This window comes from Phodopus roborovskii, unplaced genomic scaffold (assembly GCF_943737965.1).
Source record: "Phodopus roborovskii unplaced genomic scaffold, PHOROB, whole genome shotgun sequence".
In the NCBI taxonomy this organism is placed as follows: domain Eukaryota; kingdom Metazoa; phylum Chordata; class Mammalia; order Rodentia; family Cricetidae; genus Phodopus; species Phodopus roborovskii.
Window position 1 is genome coordinate 195,654 of NW_026126485.1, and position 23,675 is coordinate 219,328.

General features: G+C 36.2%; 1 protein-coding gene across 1 annotated transcript in view; it reads left to right on the forward strand.

Annotated features, from left to right (window-relative positions):
- LOC127229944 (succinate--hydroxymethylglutarate CoA-transferase-like) overlaps positions 1-23,675 on the forward strand; it is a 536,724-nt gene that overhangs the window by 155,880 nt on the left and 357,169 nt on the right. The window contains exon 6 of the mRNA XM_051195053.1: positions 10,372-10,474. Coding sequence (XP_051051010.1) covers positions 10,372-10,474 — 103 coding nt within the window. The remainder of the gene's footprint in view (positions 1-10,371; positions 10,475-23,675) is intronic.

Here is a 23,675-nt window from a genome sequence, read left to right on the forward strand (position 1 = left end):
ACCAACATCTTGTGTTCATTAGGACACTATATTGTGTTCTCTTTCTATGGGAAATGAAGTTTATATAGCCATAGGGTATCACTCCATCTCTGTTAGACTGGAAGAACTTTAACTCTGGTAGTAACGAAGCAGGTAAGAACATGGAGTGTGGTAGAAGTAGCAGTGGGAATGAAATCCTTTAGAGAGCTGTTTGGCCAAAGATACTGAGTAAAAGTTGTCTCTGATGCAACAGTTCTACTTTACTGTTGATCTACTGTCCCAATTCGTTCAAGGGTACTTCCCACTTTCTCTTCTAATAGGTTCTTTACTGAATAGTTTTATGTCTATGTTCATCAAGGATATTGATCTCTATTTTCCTTTTTCTGTTGTCTTTACTTTAATTCAATACTAAATAGTCTCCCTGCCTCTGTTTTTGTCTCTGTCTCTGTCTCTCTGTTAGCTGTAGTCCCTGAAAGTCTGAACCCCTCTGGTTCTGGCCTGTGTTTGCAAATCTTTTTTTAATTACTGTTTCAACCTTTCTATTTTTATTGGTCTGTTTAGTTTTTTGATCTACCCCTTGTTTACATTTAATGGTTTTGATGAATATAGACACCTGAACATTTCTTTAAGATTTTCAACCTAATAGAGTGCAGGTTTTTAAAGTATTTCATTGTAATACTGTGAGTTTCTTTGGTGTCCGTTGTAATATATCCCTCCTCCTTTTTGAATCTGTTAATTGGGTCATCTCTGTTTTTATTTTTAGTAGATATGCTGAGGATTTGTGGTTCTTGTTTATCTTCTCAAACAACAGGCTTATTAGATTCTTTAATTCTTAGTATCATCTTCTGTGTTTCTATTTCATTATTCTTTTGCTCTGATTTTTATTATTCTTGCCATCTACTAGATTTGGGTTTGTTTTAGTCTTGGTTTTCCAAATTCTTGAGTTACATCATTAAGTCATTTATTTGTGCCTTTTCTGATGTTTTAATGTAGGCACTTAAAGCTGTAAATTTCTTTTATAGGAATGCTTTTAACGTGTCTGGATGTTGTGTTGTGTTATGTTTTCATTTTCATTTGGTTCTAGGATTCTTTTGCTTCTGTCTTGATTTCTTCTCTCATCCATTTGTCATTCAGTAATAAGTTGTTTAATCTTCATGAGTTTGTATACTTAGTAGAGATTTGTTTGCTCTTGATTTTAAATTTAATTGTATTTTAATGAGAGAGAGAAAGAGAGAGTGTGTGTGTGTGTGTGTGTGTGTGTGTGTGTGTGTGTGTGTGTGTGTGTGTGTTCCATGATGTGCTTTATTTTAGAGAAGTTTCCATAGGCTGTTGAGTAGACTGTACATTCTCTGAGTTTTGGGTAGACAATTTTTCTGGGAACATTAATCTAGAACTATAAGAACATTATTCCAGACTCCTTAGGCTTTACAATTCTCATTAAGAAACCATCTGTTACTCTGATATTTTTCTTTATATGTTTCTTATTTTTTTCTTGAAGCTTTCAATTTCTTTTCTTTTTTTTCTGTATATTTCTTGTATTAACTGTGAACATTAGGGGATTAGTTTTCTGGTGTTCTCTATTTGGTGTTCTGTGTGCTTCTTGTATCTGTATAGGTAGGAAAGTTTTAGTTTGGGAAAGTTTTCTTCCAAGAGCTTGTTGATGACATAGTTATTCCATTGATCTGGGGTTCTTCTCCTTCATCTGTGCCTATAATTTAAAGATTTGGTCTTCTTATGATGTCCCACAGTTCCTGGACTTTTCTTTTCTGGGTTTAGTTTTTAATTTTTATAATCTTTGATTTAGTATGGTATAAAATCTCTACTTCATCTTTGAGCCCTGATATCTTATCTTCTGTTGATCCATTCTACTGCTAAGAGCCTCCCACTCCTGTGGTTTAAATTGGGGTATTGGGTTTTTCATCTCCATCTCTGTTTCACCTTAAATTTTCTTCAACATTCTTTGTACAGAATTTGAGTTTATAATGTTAAACTGTCTTTGGTATTTCTTTCAGTCAATGCTTTTGTTTTATTGGACATCCTTCAGACATTCATTCTCTTTAAGTTCATCATTTAAGTGTACTGGGCTATTTATTTGTATCTTCTTTAATGTCTTTGAATTTTTTCATGAAATTTATGTTTTTTCTTTTAATTCTTCTGTGCCCTGGTATTGATATATGCTATTCTCATTGGAAAACATTTGTATAGAATGGTAAACTTTCGGGAAGTTGTACTGTCTTTTCCTTTTATATTGGATTTTTAAAATGGGACCTGGGAATGTGGCTTATTTTGTTGTTGGTGTGTCTCATATGAGTTTCTAGACTTTCTTGGGATAGAACATTCTTCATGATGTACCAGTAAGGCCTGAGTTTGGGAGATTATTAGGGCAGATGTGGTTCCAAGTAATTACAATAGAATCTCACACAGACATGTAACAATAGATAGGTCTGGACACTGGGAGGATGCACCTGAGCTAGGTTCTGCAAACCTATTAGACTACACCTCAGCATATGATTTGTCCTCAAGACTAGACTTGGATATTTGGCTGGTTTATGGGGGCGTGGGGTCTGGAGAAAAGTGCAGACATGACTGATTAGACAGAGCTTGCACAAACAAGGTGCAACTAATTCTAAGTCTAGAGATTGGAGGAGGGTTCAGATAAACAAGGGTTCAGAGCATCTGTATCTAGGCACAGAATGTGGAATTTGGGCAATCTGGAATTTGGATGCAGTATGGACAAATGAGTTGGAAAAGGAGGGGAATGCAAGTAAAGCTTGGCCTACCTGGTTCTCTATGACATGTAGTAGCTACAAGGTTCTTGGTAGGAAGCAGAGCTGGGGTACTGTGAGTCTTCAAAGGATGGGAGAAGTATGAGAGTATTGTGTGACATAGATGATGATGTTTACAAGAATAGGGAAACTGAAATGAGGAAAGAAGGGAGAAAATAGGTTAGCTTACTTGAACCTAGGGTCCTTGGTAGGAAGCAGGCTGGGGTCTGCAAAAAGAGAAGCAACAGAATGAGAGGAAGGAGTTCTAAGGCCAGTGGTTCCAGGACTAGGGAGATCTGAATGGAGGAGAAGGAAAGAGTGCATTTTCTATGTCATTTTATTGAAATCTATTAACTTTTCATATTATCATGTTCATTTATTTTTTTCTAATATATTACCCAATAATTTAGAAAATATTGATAGAATATTTTCTGTCTTATATTTAATAAAAGTGACACATAAGGCTGATGCAGTAGCTCAGCACATTAAGTATTTGTCCTGTCCTATAAGCCTGACAACCTATATTTTGTTCTTGTGGCACAAACCTGATAACCTAAGTTAAAGGTAACTCACTTAAAGGTAAAAGGAAAGAATGAGTTCAACTTAGATTTCCTCAGACTTCTACATGTAAAGCCTCTACCCAGTGATAATAATAATAATACATTAAAATAAGAAGCAAGAGAGCCTTAATTATATATTTGTCACAGACGCTGTTCTTTTTTATTTTAAAATCATTTTCATACAATATGCTTTGATCATATTTTTCCCCTTCCTTGAATACTCCCAGATATAACCCTCTCCCCTATTCACCAAACTTTGTCTTCTCCTGCTCTCTCTCTAATCAACAATAACAACTACAAAACCAAAACAAAGGGGGAGTGTCAGATTTGTGCTGGTCTGTCTACTATTCATCCATTGAAAAAAACTTTCTTTTCCTTCTTTCAGCAGGTATCAACTGAAAATAGTTTCTTGGTTGGTAGTGGGAATTTGTACCCACCTTCTCTCCTTCATGTTGGAATTTTTTGTCTGGCTTTAACCTGTGTAGCTCTTATCCAGGTATCAGACTCCAAATGGCATATTGCTGTATCCATAGATCTGTGTTTCACTCACCCCTCACCAGAAAAGCGTCCTCTTGAAGGAGATGGTAATAATCACAAAGACCCACAATTGAACAGATAGTGTGAGTATACAGAGAGTGTGAGATTTTAGAAAACTCACCATTAAACTACATGTCTTATCAAACCTCTTCCCTCCAGGCTAAGGGATCTATGCAGAAGGGAGAGTAGCAAAAAGAGTCTAAGTACCAGAGATGGTGCAGAACTATTTCAATGAAACAGTTTTCCAAGTACAACAGGGATATGTTATTATCAATTCATAGAGACTTTGCCTTTTGTTAAGGAGAACTATGAAAAAAATAGAAAGATAATCTTTGAGTACCTTAACAATGCTTTCAGGTAATAAAGGAAGAGGTAACATTTGTTTGGCTTCACACTGTTGTTAAACACTCTGAAGCCAGAAGACTGTGGGTAGAGGTGCATAGGCCTCATCTAGCTATGGATTCACATGGGCTCCACACAGTCATAACTTCTAAGGTCTGGGTAGAGACATGCAGACTTCATCCAACTGTGACTCTACACAAGGTCATCATGCACACTCCCATCGCTTGTAAGAGCTAGACTTTGACCTTATACTTAGCTCTTGAGATGAGATGAAAAAGAACCTTTAAGCTCTTTTGCCTCTCTGCAACAGTGTTTGTTGGTACCTCTTTAAATTGTTTCTAAGTGTCCTAATTGTTGGCCTGGTAAAAGCCTGATTTATGGTTTCCTGCTCAGCTTGACTCTCTGCCTCATCCTTCCCTATGGTGGAGCTCCAAGCATAATGAGGACCAAGTGGGATTCCTGAATCTAGTCATCATTAAATCCCTAGAGGCCTCAGTGCAAGAATATTTTATAGAAAAAGACATAAACAAATGATAACAAACAACAACAACAACAACAAAGATAAAATGTATTTTAAAAATTCCAGAAACTTAAACTTTTGTGACCATAAGATACCTGACAGATAGACAGTAATAAATTGGGCTACTGTTGAAATCACTAGCATTCCAATGTTGATCTGATCTGTAGTTATAGGAAATTTTATTGTTATGTTTACTTTTACCTATGTGGAGTTGCTGCCAATACATGCCATTTGTTGGTTATTTATCATATCCAGCTATTAAACGTTTCCTTAAACATGGACAGTTTGGGGTATACAGAGGGTGAACAGCTGATCTGGGTGATGTCAGGATTAAAACTGAGTCTTGTCTCAGTAAATGTTAGTGGTTAGTGATTGTTTCTATCTCCCAGATATGTCAGAACTCTACTATGAGATAACCCTTTGCCTAGAAAGCCAACTTGAATTTGAACACCAATAATACTTCAGTGTTTTAATCCTCAAAATGCAAGCTAATGAATCAGTTTAGGTTTGTTGCTATAAAGACAGACATTCTGAAACTCCAGGGTTGATAACAGGTAGAAAGAAGGCAGGAATGCCCAGGTTCAGGCAACTAATCAATACAAAGTGCCTTCGTTTTCCTTTGCAAGTATGGCAACATATGTTAATTCCATTGCTGATAGCTTAAGGTTAGAGCCATAGGCTACAGTTTGGATTATCATTAATATTCACACTACACAAAACAAAGACAAAAATACTTAGGGCTGAAGGTTTGAGACTTTTGATCCACATCCATTGACCTGGGAGGAAGCACTCCACTAGCTTGGGTGGCTGCTCTGACAAGTCATATTCTATACATAATTTTCTCCAAACTCTCACAGTAAAGGAAGCCAGAGAAGCATATTTTTGTCACTATTAGTTACTTTGAAAGATGGCCACATAGGAGAAGAGCACATATCACCAACTGAGCTCTCTAAAGCCTGTTTCCCTCAATAGTGAGGAGTATAATATCATCCTGATGGTATGAGGACTAGAAATAATAGAGGCAGAGTATTTCTTCTGGTGCCTGGTGCACAAACATGAATGCAGCACTGGGACGCTGGTCTCCAGCTGTCTCATAAAGTCTCTGAGACTGGAGCTCAGCTGCATGCCACTCACTGAGTTGTGCTGCTAGGAGCAATGCAGAATGACAGCTAGTGCATGCATTTAGATCTGGGTTAGAATTTCTGTGTGTTCAAAAGTTTAGTCTTTCTTTTGTAGTTTCGTTACTTCCTTCCATTTTTCTATCTTTCCATACTTGCCTAGATGCAAAGATTCTGGGTTTGCTTGCCAGTTATATTCTTAGTTCTGAGGATATAGTAGCCAATCAGGAATGTGTGCCTTTCCTGTGGAAAGCAGGTTGTGGGCCTCAAGAAGGAGATAGTTAAGTAGATTTCATTTTACTGAAGTATTGGAAGAAGGAAGACTGAAGATAGTAAGATTTTCTCCCTCTCTCTCCTTTCCTCCCTATCTCCCTCCCTCCTTCCTCCTTCCCTCTCTCCCTTTCTTTCTTTTTCCAAAGGAATACTTTATTGCCTCTTGAGTTTTAGTTCTTTTCCCCCTATACAGTTTTGGTTCCATGCAGTCCGGCAGGCAGCAGGAGATCCATTAGGAGTATCTCTTCAGATAGTGGAGGAACGTTTGCCGATGAGGTGGTTACCACTTCCAAATGGATGCTCCACAGGATTCATGGCCACATATGCTATACTTGGCCAGCAGTACCTCTTTTCTTTGTACTTGTAGTGGTCTCAGCCGGCCTTTAAGATAGGTTTGCGAATTCTGCTCCCACCAGGCACTATACCAGTGGCTCTTTTGGCTGAAGAGATGACCTCTTGGACCCTGAAGAAAGCTTTACTCAGGGCTCCTTGGTCTCCAGGTTATGGGAGATGACTGTGTCATAGTTCTGGGAAGTTCATATCAGCTTGCCCCTGTCCCCAGGCTTCTCCTCCAGACAACACAAAATAGTACCCTCAGGCATGATATCCACAGATAAAATATTGCAATATTCAGCTGTGCCTTCTTGTCATAGTACATATAGCTTTCCAGTGTGGATTCCCTCTGTGACAATGAACAGTTCCATCTGCTTCTGAAATCAGTAGGGGTCATAGAAGACTATTTTCGTGAGAGGACTGCTGCAACCAGGGCCATGCTCTTATTATAGCTGTGCTGCTCAGTGAAGTCCACAGCAAGCAGGCATGCGGCACCCTCATGGTGTTTCATGTGTGCTTGGAGCATAGAATAAGCAAGCACAGCCAAAAATGAGGGCTTTTTCTTTTTATAAAAGTAAATGTTATTAATGTGCATTCACTATATTTAGTGTTAGATTTTATTACGATTTTCATTCCTGAGTATTATGCAATTTGATCATATTTACCTCAATATGTTCCTCTTTCTTCTTTTTTTCCAGTACACACATTCCTTTTCTTATAGCTCTCCATTGCCCCTCATATTGTGTATGTGTGTGTGTATATATATATATGTATATGTATATATGTGTATATATATGTATATATTTATGTCTATATGTCTATATGTGTCTGTATATGTGTATGTGTGTGTGCAAAGGTTTTGCAACAGTTGTCTTCTTCAATCTAGGTTTTTTTTTTTTTTGCTTGGTATGATGGCCACCATTAGCATCAATTTTCATGCAAATAATGTAATTTCATATTTATGATGAAATAAAACTCACATACACACATACACACACATACACCATATATCATATTTTATTTGTTCATTCATGTGTTGATAGTCTATAGAATGGCCATAGTGCATAGTGGGGGCAATATAATTTGTGTGGTGTGTGTGTGTGTGTGCACATAGGTTTCTGCATATGAGTGCAGGTGCCTATAGAAACTGGAAGAGGCTGTGGGATCTCCTAGAGCTGGAGTTCCAGGAGGCTGAGAATTGTCCAGTGAGGGTCCTCTGCCAGAGCAGCAAACACTAATAATCTGGGAGCTATTTCTCCAGCACTGAGACAATAGGTTTTAAGCCAAATGTTGCCACTATCCAATTTGAAAGGCTATGGTTGTGATACAGTGGTAATGCATAGATAAGAACTCATCAATGGAAGGGTACTTCCCCAAACAACTATACATGTAATAAATGAGCAAAAGAAAGAAGTACTAAGTCTAGCAGGGTGCAGTTTAGCAAGGCGCAATGCTCTACAGTAGGGAAACAAATTCTAGTCAATATGGATATAAGAAAGATTAAGTCTCAAAATGAGGGTATGATGTTTCCTGCAGAGATATCAAGGTCATGAAAATGAACATACTGGTTAGCATTGTGCTTTCATGTAAAATACCTAGAAGTTGTTTTTCCTTCTGATTCATGACTATAGATATTTTAGTGCATGCCTGGTTGGTTCTATAACATTTAGGCCTACAGTAAGGGAGTATATTGTAGTTGGAGTGTGGTGGAGAAGGCTGTTCAGTTCATGGAGGCTAGTAAACAGAAAAAGACAGGACTAGGATGGGGTACTAATGTTCTTCCTTCCTCTAGACTTAGCCACATAATGGTTCCCTGCTCTCAGTAAAAGCCAGTCTGATACCAAAGTTTCAGCACATGGGTCTTTGGATACCATTTGTCTAAGTAATAAGAATGAGTTAATGTCAAGAAGGAATACATGGACTAGCAAAATAATACAACAAAAAGGACTAACCAAAGAGGTCCTAATGACATGATGGTGAGTATCACATAGATTATGGGTAGGGTAGTTAAAATTGTAAATAGTTTCTGAGGATTCTGAAAAGAAGAGTTGCTTTGATATATGGTGGCTTTAGATAATTTGAGACTGTAAGAAAGGGCATTAGTGACTAAATCAGGTTTTATCACCACTTCCAAGCAGTAAGGAACTGGAAAAAGATATCCTATCTATAACATAAATGGTGCTGTCTGGTTCAGAATACTAATTCCTAGAATCAAGTTGATTCAAGAAATTAATATTAGAGATAAGTTATTCCCCAGGTAAGGATGCAGTGCTTGAGGCTCCACATAACTCCCTAGCAGAGCTGAACTTTGAGTCTTACTAACTGGACTTTCCACTCTCTGTCTGTCTTATCTGCATGATTCTTTAACTCTGAGTGTTTAGATCAGCAATTTCCTCTTTTAGTTTTATTTCTTTAGAGTTTATGTGGTTAATGAAAATGTGCTCTCACTCCTCTGCTTTATAGATAAAGGAAAGTTTTTTATATCAGACTTAGAACAAGAGATAGCTTTTTGGGAGAAAGTGATGGTCTGGTCTGCTGGGACAGGTGAAATGCAGCATGTTCCATCTCTTGATTAATTTTGTGGCATTTAGGGACCCAGCCCCACCCATACCCACACAGTAGCCACAGCTTTGACCTGAGGTACTGCCTATGCCCTAATTGTCTTTCTAAAGTGTATAGGCTGCCTTATATAGCATGAAATAGTGCCTCCCCTTTGCCCACAACATGAAGTAAACCCCTCTTTTTCCCACTAATGAAGTTTGTATAAATATTAAATCTTCATGTGTTCCCCCAACTTTCCTCTAGTTAGCCTGACTCCTTGAGATATTGATACACATTTTCTGTGTAGATGTTTTGGACCATTTACATGGTCTACTGTTGATCTGTTTATAAACTATTTGTCTTGAAAATTGATAAGACCAATTATTTACATTAGGAAAATAGTCTATGGAAAATATTCCAAATTCAAATATCTTTTTTATTCTTTCAACATGTACCAATCTGATGATTTCATCTCTCTGTATATTTATCTAGAAGTGTTGGACAGGACATGACAGTAGCAGTCATCAAAAAGAAAATATGAATATGAAGATCAACCATAAGCAAGATATTTAGCCTTACATAGTGGTGTTTTCATGAGAAAAAAAATATTTTCAATACTTTAAAGTGAACTATATTATTTCAAAATAAATATAGATAGTTAAAAATTATGGGGCTGAAATTAATATTTTATGTAGTACAGGCTGGTCTCAGACTTGTTCTTGCTTCTGAAATGCTGGTCCTATAGGTGTGTGGGACTATACTGAGTTAGGAACAATATCTGTATCCACTGTAATTCAAGAGAAAAGGAAAATCATTGCGCTTAATGATAAGAAATAATGCTTTGTATGTAAAGGCTGGTTACTGAATAAATATGCAAATGTCTTTACATGCCTGTTTTGCCAATTCTTGCATCATAATGAAGATTAACAAGTAGTTAAAACCAGCAACTGTGGCTGTTAATTAACAGAAAATCTGTTAATGCTTTTTTTCCTCTCTGGTAGCTTATTTTTAAAGCATTAATTTATTTTGTTTTGAGGAATTATCTAGTGCTCTCACCTAGTATGCTGTACCTGAAACTCAAACATTTTATGCCATGATTTCATGTTCACATTGCAATTGGGATGATTATGTAGGTAGATCACTCAAAAGTATTTATAATTCAATGCATGCCCCCCAAATGTTTCCTTTGAAGGTATGTTCTGTCAGAGAATGCCTGGGTGGTTCTCTGACAGCAGGACCAATCAAGGCACATCCTATAGATATATTTTTCTAAATTCTCCAAGTAAAGAAAGCAAAAGAAGCATACTTTTGTCACTATTAGTTCACTTGAAGGATGGCCGCATAAGAGAAGACTCATTATCACCTTCTTTAGATTGTAAAACATGCTATTTGTTTGTACCTAGGTTTGCAGAAGAAGTTACCACCAAGTGGCTTTGTCTCTTTGAAGGGAGCGGGATTCCATATGGTCCAATCAACAGTATGAAGGATGTATTCTCTGAAGCCCAGGTTTGTACTTTTTAATTTTGTGGATTATGTAAAGGAACAATTACCATTGACCATAACCCTAAATCACATGATACACAATTTTACTATTTGATTAAAATTGCATGTGTGTGTAAAATACAAAGAATCACAATTTAGAACCAACTATATGTGTACACTCATACTTACAAGTCTGATAGATCCAGAATAGATAACTACATAAAATTTCCAAAGTCTAGGACATGATTTTCCTGCAAAACAGAAATATAGCCAGGAGTCAGGACTCAGAAATCCCGATTTGTAGAAGTAAATATAAGTTTTACAGTTACTATCCACTCTGATCATATTTCTGTCTCAAAATGTGCAAAGCATATCAAACTTAGTTCTGTAGAGTTCAGGCTCTTTATGTGTTTGGTAAACTGTGATATTTATAAGACATAAAATAACATGGATAGGATGTGTGCTGAGCAGGAGAAGGGGCACCTGAAATTTTCTTCTATGACAGTCTTCAAATTTAGATGCTGTCATACTATTTTTACTTTATTACTTCAATTACTCTAATAGAAGCAACTTGCCATAACTCAGATTTATGTAATAACCTCAAATATAAGGGAATTCTATTTATTCCATGAAGATTTTACTGTGAGTCAAGTATCTTAACAGCTTCTAATATTTGCAAAATTATAGAATACTTTTTCTTGAGTTCTTTATCTATATATAGTAGAACTTTTTAATTTTAAATGAATTATTTGAAATAACATACACTTTTCAAAAGGAGAACTTTGCTGAAATGAATCTCTTTAACATGAATGCCTTTATTTTACATAAATGCTCACTTAAAGGAAATGTGAATGAATTAGTTCAGTAGTTACAAAATTTACTGTAGAAAAGTAAATAAATTCAGGAATTCTTTTTGTGGTTTGGTTTTTTGACAAGGTTGTGAGGTATTATTTTCACAATAAAATAATGGAGAGTTTGGGTTTGAGATTAGGGGGTCCAACTGATGTGTGTTATGTGAGTAATGAAGAAGGGACCCCAGATATCAGGGGTTTATGTCTGCCTACTCCTGGGAAGAGGTCTGTGCACGTCTGTCTGTGGAACACAAAGTTGGTGTGCACATGTCCTTAACTACGTCTTTAAGCTGTGCTTATGATATGTGTAGGACTCCAGTTTTTTTCAAATGAGGGTACACTTTTGAGATATATCTCAAAAATTTATTCATCAGATTTGTTGTTATTCCTTGTGTGTTTTAAATCAGGAATAAAGATGCCAAAGAAAAAGTAAATTTCTATATTATTAATATTTCAAGATTATCTAATTTTAGGTTTTAATTTTTAAAGAAATATTTTACTCACTACCATACTGTTGCTCAAGTGATGGTCTGATTTAGAGAGAATATAGGCCCATCTCTATTTTTGTAACTAATTGTCCCTGTGTAGTCCAGTTTAATTACAAATGAAATTTAGTTAATTTAATAATTTTCATTGCAAATCAATTGTTTTGGACTGCAAAGTTTTTGTTTGTTTTTAGTCCATGGCATATTTTTTTAGTCAATTGTTTGGACTTCAAAAGCTTTTTTGATTTTAGTCTATGGGATACAATTTTAGTCACTATGCTATCTATCAATTGCAAAAGAATGATATTTTTTTGTCAGATGCCATTTTCTCATATGACCTTCAAAGATTTTACAAAATGCCCTCTTACCCACCAAAAGTAAGTTCTAATTATCATAATTCTATCAACAGGAATATTTAATTATACTCTGATTGCTATTGATAATTGATCCATAGAAACAAAAAAGAATTGTCTTCTTCATGCACAATCAGATATTTATTTGGAATTTAGGCACAGATACATATATGTGCAGCTTCTCTGAACATTATAAATACTAGCTGACATTGTACCTTAACATTACAGAAATAATCAAAGATGACTGTGAAATTTTCAAGTGGTCCTGTTTGTTCCACCGAAGAAATGGATTGCCTACTTCCCCTTGTGCTTGAAGCACTTACTCACCTAAACCATAGAATTTTGAAAGAATTGTATAATCACACTTTAAAAATGTATAAAATAGTTTAGAAAAACACATTAATGTGACATGAAAAATTGTTTATTCAGTCAGCTTGTTGGCTTATCCCTGTAATCACTCAGGAAGTTGAGGCAGATAGAATGTCATGCATTCAAGGCTTTCCTGGGCTACATGGAAAGTTCCAGGCTAACTGGGCTAAGAGTTAAACAAAACAAATCAAAATACAAATGACAATTTAAAAGACTATTTCATTTATTTAGTTACCTTTTTGTATTTACTACGTACCACATGGTAGGAATTTAGTACAAATTTAGTATTCTATGCATTTATGAAAAATAAATTCAAAATGGACTGAAATAGCAAGTATGCAATAATACTTGTAGATTGATGAACCATCAAGTAAAAATTTAGTTTACTGTGGAGAATACATGTTTCTTAAAATTTCAAGTGGTTCTTTTGTGCCTCAGAAAAGGGGCTGAATTGTTCGACCTCCAGGGACTGAGTGCCAAATAGTGTCAGAAGTGGTTACTACTTCTATGAACATTCTAAACTGTAGTTTTTGTTTTTTAATGTCAAATGTTAAAATAGAATTTTCTCTCTCTGTTGACAATATCAAATAGAATGTTACCAGAGAGTATGAGATTATTCTCCCAAAAGCTTATTATGTTTGAAAGCTTAGTCTCCAGATGGTGGAACTGTTTGGGAAAGATTGGGGAATGTGGCCTTATTGGAACACTGAGAGAGGGCTTCAAGGTTTCAAAAGACTAACACATCCTTAGCTAGGTCTCTCTGCCTCATGTGTACAGATCATGATGTAATCTCTTAGGTACTGCTCTATAGCCGTGCCTACCAGTCTGTCATGTTTCCCACCCTCTGAACTGTAAGCCCCACTTCTTTATTCTGTAAGTTGCGTTGGTCCTGGTGCTTTGCCAGAGCACCTGAACATTTTTAGGTTTTGTTCTTGTTACATGCACTCTTGACTTACCTATGCCTAGGGACAAAGTCACATTCAGTCTAGCTATAGAGATCACTCACTGAAATCATACTCTGCTACCTTCTTTGAAAATGTATCCACAAACCCTTTGCCAAAAGTACACAGCCCTCCCTCATTTCTGATTGGCAATCATCTATACTTTTTAATTTTTCATCGAAAATATTTTTTGAAGTTGATTCCTGTTTGAAGTGTCCTCCTATTCTTTCCCTCTGATGAATTACAGAGTTTCTTGGCCCTGGGTAAAAGGAACTGGCCACTTGCATTCAGATGTGGGGATGGGTCACCAGTTCTGTGGCCTCCATGCCCCATGTGTGCTGTGCCAGCACACCTGCTTGCTCAATTAGAAATCACTTTGGGTGAAGTACAAGGAAGGCCTGGAACAAGGCACAGGAAGGAAGTCCCTGATGAGGTGAAAAGCAGTATGTTCAACTATGGAGGCGGGAAAGCAAGACAGGACACTCAAAGAATAAAAAAGAATTTTGTGTGCCACATATCAAGTAGACCACTTAGATTCCACCCATGGTTGGAAATTCTGTGTAGAAAATGAAAATGTGCTTGATGATAAAAACTATTTCTTACCCAATAATTTCATCATATGCTTGTTTTACAAGAAAACTTGAATTTTTTTTATCTCAACTGAAAAGCAACAGATGATACACTTTGTCTTGACTAAATGGAAGGTTGTCTACCTCTGATTAAATGATCTTGGTTCAAGTAACCCCTGGTTCAAATGACCCCTGTGAATATCCACTGTTAATCACAAATACTACAAGGGCTTTTGTCTGAATGTACCAATACTGAGATGTTTTGACTCAAAATCTTGAAGTGATAGTTTTATTGTTTTCCTCCCCCCATGACAAATTATCTGAGGGAAGCTCTATAGTTCATTATACAATGTAACATAGACTATCTACATGTACATTTTAATAGCTAGCCAGCTTCCCAAGTGCATTCTTAAAATACCATTTTTCCCTCCTCAATCAGGCCAAGATTGTGCAGTACATTAAAGGGATTCTTAAAACCTTTCAACAGCTTGCAAGATGACCTCATCATGGTTCTATGAGCATGCCCTTGGGAACATGTGTATGAGATGCATTGTGGTTTGAGGGTTTCCAAATCAAATAAACTAAAAAGAAAATGCAGCTTTTAATAGAAACTATTCAAATTCTTGTAAAACGAGGTATGGATCCTACCACAGAGAGGGTGTTCAAAGCACTGTTATCTATACTGAGCAGCAAGGAGCACTTCACCCTGCCTCAGTATTATCCTGCAGACTGCTTCTGTTCATTTTTGAGTATTGTCATTATATATTGAACTATTTACTTAAAAACTATGAATGATTAGGGCACCCATGGTTTTCTTTTTCCTTGATGTTGTGGCCTGAGGGTGGGGAAAGTGCAAAGGGTGTCACAAATGGGTGTTATTTACCTTCGTTTTCCATTTATACCACACAAGTTGAATATGTCAGGTGTAAGACATCCCCAGGAAGCATCACTTCTGAGAAATATTGTGAGGGAAACATCAGGATTATTGAAATATCACAGCTGGCCCTGATTTTAACTGGTGCCAAACACCTGCGGTTCTAACAGGAACCAAAACAAAGCCCCACCCTGTGGCATCATGCCATCTCTTAACAGCCTTCTCTAACTTTGCACCCGATCAAAAACATTTTCTACAGGAATCTTACTCTTCTCATCCCAGAAGGCCATTACAACTCCTTTTGTAAATATTTCGTATGGGATAATCGTTATCATAGAAACGAAGTATTGATATACTTGATGGCTGAAAACTGTTGTTTTTAAATCTTATTATTTGTGTAAGTCTGTGAAGCTAGTGGCTTTATTAATCTCAAGGCTAGCTTGTACTCTCTAAGAAATGTTACTTTAGCACATTTTGGCAAATTTCTGGGAAAAGGGGCCTTCAATATTCATATAGTAAGCATCAGAGGAACCACAAAATTAGTGGCTGCTTTTCGTGGATTCTCTCTCCTCATGCTAAATACTATCTTTGATCAATGTTATTCTTTAGTGGAATTGTTTGGGCTTCTGGGAGTTATACAAGGCTTATATTCTTATCTAATATTGTGATACAATGCTGGATTCTGTCTATAAAATGTAATTTCTATAACAAAAAACCTGTTGATGATGGTCTGAGTAAAATAGTTTGTCTGAAAATAGTTCTGTAGTACTTTAAATGTAATTGGCCCCTATAGTTTCATAGGGAATGGCACTATTAGGAGGTGTGGCTTAGTTGGAGTGGATGAAGCCTTTTTGGAGGAAGTGTGTCATTATGGGTGTGCTTTGAGGTTTCCTATGCCCAGGATGTCAGTCAGTATCTCAGTCAAATTCCTATTGCCTGAAAGATGTAGGACTTTCAGCCATCTCTCCAGTACCATGTCTGCCTGAATGTGCCATGCTACAAACTATGATGATATTGAACTGAACCTCTGAAACTGAGTGAGCCCCTCAATTAAATGTGTCTTTTCACAGCAATAGAAACACTAACTAAGCCAAATTCCTAGCAGATAAGTATGATAAAAAGATAAAATTTACATATATTATTCATTTTATCATTTACAAATATCTCACATGTTTGATTTTTGGGATCTGGGTACAACATGTCCAACTTTTGAAGAGACAGTGCATTCTAAATTTAGGTGAATAACAAAAATGTGAATTTATTTTATTTTAAAACATTGAGTGAGTGTAAAAAAGTAACATCCAATTGTATTTTTTGAGTAGAAGAATCCATATATGTATATATATATATATATGTATATATACATATATATATATATATATATATATATATATATAGTGTGTGTGTGTGTGTGTGTGTGTGTGTGTGTGTGTGTTACAATTTAAGAAAAAAAACTTATTAAGATCTTAGGACAACAATATGTGCATATCACACTAAATTTAAATACACATGTCTAGGAAGTTTAGAAATACTCTAAAGAGACATTAACTTGTTTGAGTCATCATGAAACCACAGCAGTTTATCCACTCATCCAGACTCCTCATTCTACAAACAGGAATGGGTAGTCTGCTGTATATTTGGTCTCCTGTTAGGAATCTGGTAAAGGGAGAGGATGGTGGAGGACAGCAAATGAAGAGGACACACTGTCAAGCAGGAGGTTGCAGTCTGCTTTGTATAGAAAGTGTTCTGTGCCATAGAAGCATCATAACTAAATGCTGAGGATTTGTATAGCCAGAGATGATGACATGAAATACTGTGCAATTTTCAATTTAGTAATTTAACAGAAGTTTTAAATATAACAAAGAGCTGCACAATGTCTTCATCATGAAATTTGCTAAAGAGATCTCCAGCCCTTTAAATGCTTCTTGTAATTAGTTAATCATACCGATTTTTTTCCTCAGTAATTAGGAAGATGTCAATGTAAGGTTCCAGCTTTTACTATTTAGTGATTTGACATATCTGATATCTGAGGATATGGCAGTTTTACTGGTGTTTTACTAAGTGACTTCTTGTGTCTGCCTTTGACCCTGTGTCTCTTCCTGATGAGCCTGCACAGCATTCAGCTAATTTTTCATCTCTAAATACAAAACCTACATTTTTCTGAGCAGTCTCATACTATCTCAGAGTAGACATTCATGGCATTATCATTGACATTTACCAGATCTTGACTTTTCCATTGAGAGACACAATTTGCTTTTTGGTGTGCACAGGCTGAATATCAGGAAAGTGAATTAGTGTTTTCTGGGGATGTTTTAAGGCATGCTAATAAGTATAAATACCATTAAAATATTGTTGATGAAATATTTAAATGTTTATGTGGTCTTTGGAACCTGTTGTGTGCTTTATCCTTGTAGCAATTTTGTCATGCCATTCTCACTTTAAGTCCCTGAATTCCACAAGTGGCTGCAATGTGGGTGGTACCCATGTAGACAATCGAAAAAATATATAGAAATTATTTTCAGCTTTACATGGTTTGTAATTATTTTAGTTTTCATTAGTATCTCCCGACTCAATAAAACAATTTAAGTTTTAAGCATTTCCTTCTGTGAAAGCTCTATTTAATAACAATTTATCTATATTTTTGTTTGTAAAAGCTCTATTTAGTAACAATACATCTGCATTTCCTTTTGTGAAAGCTCTATTCAATAACAATATATCTGATTGCCATTTATTTTTTAGTTTTGTAAGAAATTAAAATCTTTTGTAGTTAAAAAGGAAAAGCTATAGCTTAAGTGATTTCTGTAGTAGCAACATAATAAACAATCATCTAATAATATAATAAATGATCATCTCTCTCTTCTGATACATTGCTAGACTTAGGGACTTCATTCCTGCTGCGTGCTTTCGAGGGAACTAAAACGTAAAACAGAAAGCTCTTATAGGAAGCTGTATTACTTGGTTGAAAGTCAGAAGCGAGTTTGAAAAGAATGTAAATACGTAGTCATTCATAGCTGAGGAGACATTATTATTCAGACATCAATTATTCCTGAATTAATTACAACTGTAGTATAATTGCAATGAAAGTCCCAGTAGGATGTCTTTCAAATGACTTATAAAATTATTTTTCTGGACTAGATGGTAAGATAGCTCATCAGGTAAAGGCACTTGCTATCAAATATGATGATAAAATTAAATCCCTGGTACCCAAAAGATGGACAGAAAGAACTGACTCCCTCAATTTGTTCTCTGGTGCTTTCACATGTACCATGGCTTGCACATGTGTATATGTACATATGTAATAAGCAAGCAAATAGAATAAAAATTAATATGAATAACAAATATTATAGAGGTTTTAAAGATATCTGTAAAATATGTATACCACTAGAGAGAAGTATGTATTAGTATACTGTGCTGGATATTTTTTTTTTGTCAACTTGACACAAGCTAAAGCCATCAGAGTGGAGGGAACCTGAATTAAGAAAATGCTTTCATAAGATCTGGCTATAGGCAAGGCAGTAGATCATTTTCTTAATTAGTGATTGATAGAGAAGGCCCAGCCCATTATGGGGGGGTGCTATCCCTGAGCTGGTGGTCCTGGGTTGATAAATTGATAAATACATCTAAAAGTCTGTATGGTACTAGTGGTGATTAAAATATGGAAGTTATAGAACAGTAGAAAGTTCTTGAAACAAATATTTTGGGAAGCTGTTGCTCAGAAACATCAAGACCTTAGAAATGTTAGAAATCAGTAAGACTTCAGAAAAATATACCAATGATAGAATTCCTGGTTAGGAAATCCACATAAATCAGGAACATAAAAAAAAATAAAATAAAATATAGCCTAGTGTTAGGAATAAAGAATACAAATTCACAGTCAAGTGCCAAATTTATTTATTTATTTATTTTGTCTTTCCATCACTGAATGTGTGTGTATATTTCACTGATATGTGTATTTGCACACATACATGTGGATACAGATCATGCTTTATTGAGAGGGCATGTGAGCACTGTTTGCTGGAAACTGAGAATACACATCAAATACTTTAAACTGCTTACACTCTGATTCAGTAGTACTCTTCCTGGACTGCTACAAATCTAATCCCAAATGTATCTTGTAAAATGCATTTCAGGTACTCTAGCTATAAGTTAAAAATAAGCTATTTGTGTAGCTATGATATATGGGGTGAATAATATGATATATTTCAGTAAATTATGCATTTACTCTGTTACATTTTGAAAACTAATGCATCCATAAAGGTGAGAAATTGGAAACAAAATTATATATATATATCTGCCATATAAGGTATTCTTCATAACAATAATGTTACTTTTGCAATCAGAAGTATAAATGAATTTAGAACCTTTAAAGTCTCATTTAGCTCCCTAACTGGAAGCTTAAAATGAATTGTGGTCATCTCAGCATATCTAGAGCAAGTACCGATGTTGCACATTATGCATCACAGGGGAAAACAATACTTTGTATTTTGATTTTTCAAAATGATTTGTTAGCAATCCATCCTAGTTATATTGTTGTCAGTACTGGATGGGGACTATGACTGAAAGAGATTCATCACAAGTAGTAGTTTAAGAACTTTTCTAAAATGATTAATCAAAATATTGTATCTGCTTGGAACAGTAGTGTGTGAGCTTTCTCTTACCTTCTCATCCTCACTGATTACTGTTCTCTTTGAATTTTGTGGCAGTCACCACCCTTCACCCTGGTGTGAAGTTTTTTTGTTTGTTTTTATTTTGTCTTATTTTACCTATTGATCCCAGTTTCCTCTCCCTCCTTCCCTTCCTCCCTCCCATTCCCCCTACCCCCTCCCATCCCATCTCCCCACTCCACAGGTTTCTTTTTCATTTTACATACCAACTACAGTTTCCCCTGCCTCCCTCCTTTCCCTCTCCCTGCTGAGCCTCCATATAGTAGGTAGGGGCTTGGTCCGGCCTAGACTTGAGAATATTCTTATTACATTGACTTTTCTCGGCATTCCAGCTCAAAATCAGCTAAACATTAATCACCTTTTCCAAACTTGTCATTATTTAGAAATGTCTTGTTTAAGTTCTGAATTTTTATATATTTTTCAACACTAATGATGATTTTTAATTTTATCATGTTTATTGATACATTATGTCCTTGCATTTGATGCAGAATATTCCATGTGTTCTTGTTGGTTTATTTTATGTGTCTGCTAGGTCTCATTTGTTTATACCATTGTTCAGTTCTATTTCCTTTGGAATTTTCTGCATAGTTGTTAAAGTCTTCAACTGTTATTATTATTTTTTTCTGCTAAATCCACCATTGGTACCTTTTCAGAGGCAGTTCCTATTACCAGCTTTGTCCTTATGAATTTCCCATACTTTACTATCTCTTTACATAGTTCATGATGTTCTGTTGATACACTCCATATAACAGAAGCCACTTTTTGTTCATTTCATTGTTAGTGATAGTTACTTGGATGAATCTGAGAAATAAAATTTTCCCTGCAATGCAAAGCTTGTCATGTGTCAACCTTGGGCAGTGAGGCAGTGGATACTGTCTGCAGTTATCTTCCTTGATTTAGTTACCTAGCCTTTCCTGTCAGTATTTGTTTAGAGCTTTTATAAGCCTCTAATGGGTGGTGGTATAGCTTTCACATGTTTACTGGGTAAACATGTGATCCTAAAGGGCTCTCCTGGACAGTCTCTTTCCCTGTTTCTTTTTGTTACACTGACTTTGTGTCTTTACTTGTATCACAAAACTTGTAGTTTTCTCTTAATTGATCTTTAAAAGACTGTTTTTTAAATGACATACCTTAATTTTTGAAAATTTTATACATACCTACAATGTATCTTGATCATGTCCACACTGTCACTGTTTTTCTTCCAACTCTCCTGATATCCCCTAGCAAATTTCCCTCCCAATTTCATGTTCGTTCTCTTATACATTTATTTAGCTCATTGAGTTTAATTAGTGTTGCTCATATGTGCATAGGTGAGGGTATATCTCTGAAAAATTGGCAGTGAGGCAGTGGATACTTTCTCAAAGAAACATTATTCTGCCACCCTCAATAATTGTCAACTGCTAATAGCATCTCAGCTGTCAGTGAGGACTCAGTAGGCAGTCTTAGAAGGAAACCAGTTTTTAAGTGACTTCACTTGTGCAAGTAACCACAGCTGTTGTGTGCTCATGTGTTTAATAGAGTCAAGTTGTATTCAGAAGGCAACATTTCATAGCTTTTTTCTACATTCTCCAATTCTGGCATTCTTTGTTTCCTCTATTCTGCAATGTTTCTTGAGCCTTAGTAGTCAGTGTGGAGGCAGGTTGATATAGATGTCCCATTTATCATTGAGCACTCTCAGTAACTTTTTCCCAGTACTTTGAGAAGTTAGGAGTCTGTGAATTAACCACTACAAAATGCAATAAGAGTGTAAACTAATGTACCCACTTTGTAAATTACTAAGGCTATTTCTCAATGATCTATAAACTGCTATATGATCCACATATATACCCTAAGACTTTATTTTTTCTACAGAGATACTTGTACATCCTTGTTGACTAATGCGCTATTCATAGTAGCTAGGAAATGAAAACAACATAGATAGATATCCATCAGAAGATGGATATTGATTACTTGGCTGTGAAGAAAAGTGATATGATATTTGCAGGTTATTGGATAGAACTGGAAAAAATACGCTACATGGGAAATCCAGGCACAGAAAGAAAAATGCCAACTGTTTTTTCTCTTATGTGAACTGTAGCTTGAAATCTTGTTTTGTTTGTTTAACTGTAGTACATATAGAAGCCATGGAATTAGAATGGACCACTGTGGAAGATGTACTTTGGGATAGAGGTAAGATGAATTTAGAGAGGGTAAATACTAGGAGACAGGTAAAGAAGTACAAGCAGGTAGTGGAGTGATGGGGTTAGAAATATGGGGCGGGGTAAAGGTTAAATGAAGTATGGTTGAAGAAATTACTTGGGAAACTATGATCTTGAAATTCAAATAAAAAATATAAGAAGAAAAGTAGTGGAATACATATGATATGATAGAACTGTGGGCCGATAGTGAGGACTTTAGGTTTAAATGGTGATAGGGACAGGGGAATGGAGGGAAGGAGGGGAGGCATTAACCAAAACAAAGGTTATATGATGAAGCCTTATGAAAATCCACTAGTTTGGAAACTATCATGGGTTACTAATTCAAATGTCAGTGTCATGCTTGGGTCTAGCCTCAGCTAGGATTCAGGTCCTGAGCTAGGGAACAGGTGTCATCACAAGGAAAACTTCTAACCACTAATTGTATTACACTCAAATGGCTCCAAATAGCTCTGGCTGTCTTTATTTATACTTAAACAGAGTTTTTCCTACCAGGGTTACATGAACAGCTTTATTATTGACTTCTATTTTTGGCTTTAAGAAATACATCACGATTTTTAAATATAATTTTTTATTTAACTTTGAAACAAGGTTGTTTTATATATCAATCCCAATTCCTGAACCATCCCATCATCCATGTTCCCACCACCAACCCCCATCCCATCATCCCCTTTCTGTCTCCTAGGGAGAGTGAGGCCTTCCATGGGGAGTCTTGAAAGTCTGTCATATCATTTGGGTCAGGGCCTAGGTCCTCCCCCCTGTGTCTAGACTGACACATCCCTCTATGTGGAATGGGCTCCCAAAGTCCATTTGTATCCTAGGGATAAATATTGATCCACTACCAGAGGCCCCATAGACTACCCAGTCCTCCCAACTAACACTACATTCAGGGCATCTGGGTTGGTTCTGTGTTGGTTTCCCAGTTATCAGACTGGAGTCCATGAGCTCCCCCTTGTTCAGGTCTGCAGTTTATAGGGGTTTCTCCAGCCTGGTCTTGACCCCTTTGCTCATCACTCCTCACTGTCTGCAACTGGATTCCAAGGGTTCAACTCAGTGTTTAGCTATGGGTGTCTGCTTCTGCTTCCATAAGCTGCTGTGGGATGAAGGCTCTAGGATGGCATATAAGGTAGTAATCAATCATAATTTAAGGAATACATTGTGATCATTATGAAAGCCCCCATCGTTCCCCTTTATGCTTCCCCAATACACCTTCCCACCCCCTTCATAACCTTATTCTAGACATAGAGGTCAGCATCTTTGCAGGATCAACTGAATATTGAGGCAAACACATCCTGATCTCACAGCACTATTGTCAGCTGGCAGCTACTTGTGGTACAAAATTAAAAGTAATAGGCATGGGCACAATGCTTTAAGGGCAGCAATGTTCAAACCCAGATAATTATTTTATGTCTGCAATATATATTTTTATGCTGTTCCATTTTCTACAAGAAGGCTTCATGTCTCAATCTCTCTGTAAAAGGTAGACTTTGAAAGCAATCCCACTATACCATACTAGTTCTACTAGTATAAGACGTATCTATCCATCTCATATTTTACAATGCATTATTCCCATTGGAATATACTAGATCTTGTCTTTGATTCTATATGTGTATTCCTGAGGCTTTCCCCCTTTCCTTTCCATAACTGTGAGACACAGTTAATGTTCTAAGTGTTGTTTTCTTTTATGTGCCTAACTGTCTCTATTGAATCAAAAAAGCTCTCAGGATTAGAAGTTGTAGTTAGCAATTCCAAATAAGAGATTTGAGAAACATTAGCCACTTGTTGAGTCTTAGGGGAAAATACTAGAAAAGAAACAGTATTCTCAGGGAATATTACAGCTACCCCATGTGTGACTAACAAAGTAAAACTAAAAACTTTCTAAAGAACCACCAATATAACGAGAGAGAAAAGAGCCTGCAAGCTG